This window comes from Nannospalax galili, unplaced genomic scaffold (assembly GCF_000622305.1).
Source record: "Nannospalax galili isolate Female #2095 unplaced genomic scaffold, S.galili_v1.0 scaffold800, whole genome shotgun sequence".
In the NCBI taxonomy this organism is placed as follows: Eukaryota; Metazoa; Chordata; class Mammalia; order Rodentia; family Spalacidae; genus Nannospalax; species Nannospalax galili.
The window spans coordinates 2,468,474-2,473,206 of NW_008347125.1; the positions used below are offsets into that span (position 1 = coordinate 2,468,474).

At 36.5% G+C, this 4,733-nt stretch overlaps 1 protein-coding gene and 2 long non-coding RNA genes across 3 annotated transcripts in view; 1 reads left to right on the forward strand and 2 right to left on the reverse strand.

The window, feature by feature from the left end:
* LOC115072116 overlaps positions 1–4,733 on the forward strand; it is a 49,182-nt gene that overhangs the window by 18,047 nt on the left and 26,402 nt on the right. The gene's annotated exons all lie outside the window — the stretch shown is intronic.
* G3bp2 (G3BP stress granule assembly factor 2) overlaps positions 188–4,733 on the reverse strand; it is a gene marked incomplete in the record, with an annotated part of 39,182 nt that continues 34,636 nt past the window's right edge. The window contains 3 exon segments of the mRNA XM_008843491.3: positions 188–773; positions 1,115–1,233; positions 1,724–1,852. Of these exon segments, the coding sequence (XP_008841713.1) occupies positions 501–773; positions 1,115–1,233; positions 1,724–1,852 (521 nt within the window).
* The window catches only part of LOC115072115, a 3,502-nt gene continuing 1,999 nt past the window's right edge, over positions 3,231–4,733 (reverse strand). Inside the window, exon 2 of the long non-coding RNA XR_003851182.1 lies at positions 3,231–4,714. This is a non-coding gene — a long non-coding RNA (uncharacterized LOC115072115). The remainder of the gene's footprint in view (positions 4,715–4,733) is intronic.

Sequence of the window (4,733 nt, forward strand, 5' to 3'; positions counted from 1 at the left end):
TGAGTTCAGAGTACCCAATAGTGCATATTTTGATGAGTACATGACAAGTTTGTTGGTCTGTATTTTTTGGGGGGAGCGGGGAAGCCAAGAAAACAGGCAAGATTCTCCAATTGCACAAATTGCACTATTTGTGTTTCCAACATTAATAGCAGAAACAGCTAACACAAACAAGATATGCAGCAGAGGATTTTTTTTTTCACTCAAAGGACCTGAATTCAGTGGGCATGTCCTTTTAAAGTTCATTTTGTTGTAGACAGTTTAAGATATGGTCATTTCTCAGTCCTTAATTCTCCAAGTCTAGATTTATAAATTAACAATATGAATCCTGTTGTGAAATTGGGGAAATGTCCACCTCAATTTAACTGATAACCAAAAGATGCTTTTCACATCAAAGAAATGATCAAAAAGGCTGTGTCACATTCCAAAGCCAAAAAAAATTAACAAGAATGCAAACACGATGAGTTATGTACCACTGCCAAGACTTTGCCAACAGTGGAGCTTCAGCGACGCTGTCCTGTAAAGCGGCCTTCCATTTGCCCGGCTCCTCTTCCAGAGCCTAGTTTCTGTGCCATGCCACCTCTTGGGGGAGGTCCTCTTCCATCACGATCACGCATCATTCCACCACCCACTATTCCACGTGGACCACCAGGACCGCGGTCATTACGCCTAATATCCCTGCGATCATCACCGCCACCTCTGGTCTCTCGTTCTCTTGCAGCTCTTGTTTTTTTCTCTTCCACATTTAAACGTACTTCTCCGCGAAACATGATTGGCTTTAAAAGAGGAGAAATACACTGACATGGGTGTCAAGTACATTGACAGCAATAAAAGGCTTTTAACTGGTACAGAAGAAAATCTTCTAAGAAATTAAAAGATTCTGATGGATGACTTTAATATAAAATCCTTCCAGCCTTTTTCAGCAGAGGAAATGAAATTTAAAATGATCCATACCATACTTTAATACTATCTTTATTCTTTGCATGAATACTATTTTTCAACTATTTTTACCTTTACTATTAAAAAAGATTTTTCTACGGTTTTGCAATGTATCAAGTAAATACTACATACAACAAAAACAGGAAGGTCTTGGAATTATGCCCTTTAAATCACTTACTTTTGCAATTAAGATTCTCTGAACTGGTTCAGAGTCATCAAAAACCACAAAACCAAAATTTGGAAGCTTTCCCCCAACACCCTTGGTATTGATGCGAAGTTCCACAACGTTTCCAAAACCTGTGAAAATATACATTACACCAAGGGTTAAATACTTTAATAGAATTCTAATGGCTTTAACTGTCATGTCTTTGATCTGTTTTAAAGTAAAAGTGGCAAGCTGCTATACCCAGTGTTAGTTAAGGTACAGATAGCCATCACCTAAGACACCAAACAGCTGAAGAGGCCATTTACTTTCTTATCTCTTTAATCCTGGTTATATGTTGTATTTACTGATGAGTCCTCCATTTCCAGAATTAGGACTGCTTCTTCACTCAGTCTTATCTTCTCATCTCCTGACCAGACCAAGTCAACACTAAGCAGTTACCCAGAAACGTGATTATCATTTATTCCCTCTGGACCAATTAAAGTTAGACTGGTAGTAGATACAATATATGAAGATAAAATAATTTGTATTATGAAAAAAAAGGTCTACAAAGTTCTTGTTTGATAAAGGGTAACTAGAATTCTAATTTAAAAATGTAATACAAGAGCTAAACAAACCACTTACTCATAAAGAATTCCTTCAGTTCATTTTCATCAATATCATGAGGCAAATTGCCAACAAAAAGTTGATGACTGTCAGGGTAGCGAATTATTCTACGGTTATCTGAGTCATTCTGTTCCATATCTCCTCTACCTGAAAAAACACAGTAGATACTGAAGTCTAGAATGGCATATCAACAGTTCAAAGAAACACACATTTAAAAGAATACTGATAATCCTTGTTTTATTTTAATAGAATCAGATGTACTTCTTAAAGAGTTAAAGTGTATGATCACTAGGGTTGTGAGAAAATAGCAAGACACTAAACAGTGAATGAGGGTACTGACTATATAGTCTTTTATACTTCTCACCTGCTCATAAAAACATACTAGGGCAGTTGCTTCTAACCAGCTACTGCCATTACCCAGGAACCAAGCAGACTTCAGACAGTACAGGTCTACTGAAGATTTGCTTAGTCTTTTGAAAGAAAATACCCAATCTTTATGTATTACAGCAAAATCAAACATTTTAGCAACACTAACATTTCCTTTGCACCAGTATTCTTAACCGCTGAGCCATCTCTCCAGCCCCCAACAGCTTTGTTTTTTGAGATAGGCGTCTCAGCCTAGGTTGACCTCAAACTTGTTACATAGGTTTGAGGCTGGCTTGAACTTATCTTCTTGCCTCCACTTCCCAAAGGCTGGGATTACAAGTTTATATGCCATCAGATCTGGCAAATTTTTTAATTACTAAAATATTACTTTATATTTTTAAAATAAAATCTACCCTAAGGTCTACTGAGCATCATTTTTAAAAAGTCTAAGGTCTTTATTGACTTCATGCAGGCCAGGGCTACAGAGTAAGACCCTGCCTCAAAAAGAAATTAACAACTGGACCTACAAGAAATATATAAAATACTTCATTTACTCACTAAAAAGACTATTGCCATAGAATTTTTTAAAAATATTTTTTGAAAGGGGAAGGGGGCTGGAGAGATGGTTCAGCTGTTAAAAGCACTGGCTGTTCTCTTGCAGAGGATTCCCAGCACCCACATGATGGCTAGCAACTTCAGCTCCAGGGGATCAGATGCCCTCTTCTGACCGTTGCAGGCATTGCACGACATGGGTACATTTACACACATGCAGGCAATACACTCATATACATAAAATAAAAAACAAAGTATTACCATATAATACAAGTGAAATTAAGTATTTGGTTGGTTTTTTTTTTTTTGAGACAAGTTCTGTGTAGCTTAAGTTGGTCTCAAACTTGTGATCTTCCTTGTCAGACTTCTGATCTAAAGAGTGCTTTAAAGTAGTTTCATTTTATTAGAGTGCTGTAATATTCTTTAACTTTATCAAACTGGATTGAGCAAAAGAGCTCTAAACAATGTTTGTTTCTTAAATGTATTGCATTTTATCAAATGTCATAAAAAGTAAGCAGTTGGTTTTAGAACTGTTTCTTAATTAGACTATACGGAATGCAACAGAATATTGGGAAACTGTAGCTTCAGATTAAATTAGGGACATAGATCAATGCTGCAGACATCAGTAGTTTATTGTTTTAGTCCAAACACATTCAAAATGGAAACTCAAAAGAATACTTTCCACCTGAAACAATTAAACTAGATTCTACTAGCATATAATGCTTAACACATTACAGCAATAAAGATGGTAATCCATTGTCTTCTATACCTTCTATACCGCCAAGATGGTAAAGCCAATTTGGTTGCAATAGTGTCATGATAGAATATTACCATCCAAAATAAAATAAAACCAGCAATTAACAGTAATGGTTGATGAATATTTTTACTGTTTCACTGAAAAGGGGACAAAATGTTAAAAGTCCACAGTACTGCAGGTGAACAATCACCATGTAAACTTCTCCATCTGATGCTTTAATGTTTCACTTGGTATGAAGAGACTGAAGCTGAATGGCTCTTGCTCCAATTTTCTATTACACTTAACATTTGCCATTATCTTTCATTGCCAGAACAGTTTTCATGGGTTAGAGGGCAATATCTTGAACTGGAAATATATGTGCAGTGTGTATGCTTATGTGTCTATAAATCCGCACGCACACACACACACACACACAAACACACACACATACACACACACACACACACACATCCAATAGGAAGGAGAAAGTGTAACCAAAGAAAAATACACTTGGGGCAAAAACCACCGACAGTAAAACCACTTACTTAAAAGTAGTTTAGATAAAAGCTTCAAAACCCCAAAGTAATTTCTAGCAAGAACTTCAAGTACTATACATCAGAAAGTGTAAAACTGTTCCAAACAAAAGCTCTTATGCCTTCCAAAATGGGAACTACAAAAATCTGTGTCCACAAAATATATGCAATAGTGCAAGACATTTCCTCAAACATGGAAGACCTCATTCAAAGGGGAAAAAAAGACGAACTTTACCCATGTTGCCCAGTTGACAAAAAACAAGTTTCCTAACTAGCAAACAGTCACATAATTCAGAACCCATTTGCTACTGTGTCAAGTGCATATTTTGTTTCTACTAAGACAGAATGGAGAAGTCTTCCATGTTAACAAGCAGCTTTAAGTGGTTACTTGTTTAGTCCACTTCTTGCCAGAAACATCAGGACCTGGTATGTGCTGATTGCTCCAAGCATAAAACTGGATAACCTTTGCCATACTTATGGTTTACTGGAACTTGCTATAAAGACAAACAATCCAGTAGCCACAAATTTTGCTCACATAATTGTTTAAAGATTCATGTAAAAATAAAAAGATGTCGTCCCAGACTTAAATTCAGGAGCCATTCGGGTGCTGACATCAGTTCAAGAATTGTGCAAAATGAGTGACAGTTCCCTGCCCCCCCTACAGAAAATGCGAACACTTAAGAGCTGCTGTTCTATCTGAAAATTGCAGTATCCTCCCTTTAGGTCTACTTGCCATTTTTGGAATCTGACTGCTTTTAAAATGTCACTAAAATGTACATCAAGTTGTATGACTTTTCCAAGCATTAAAGTGATACATTTTACCTTTCACATTGGAACTAAG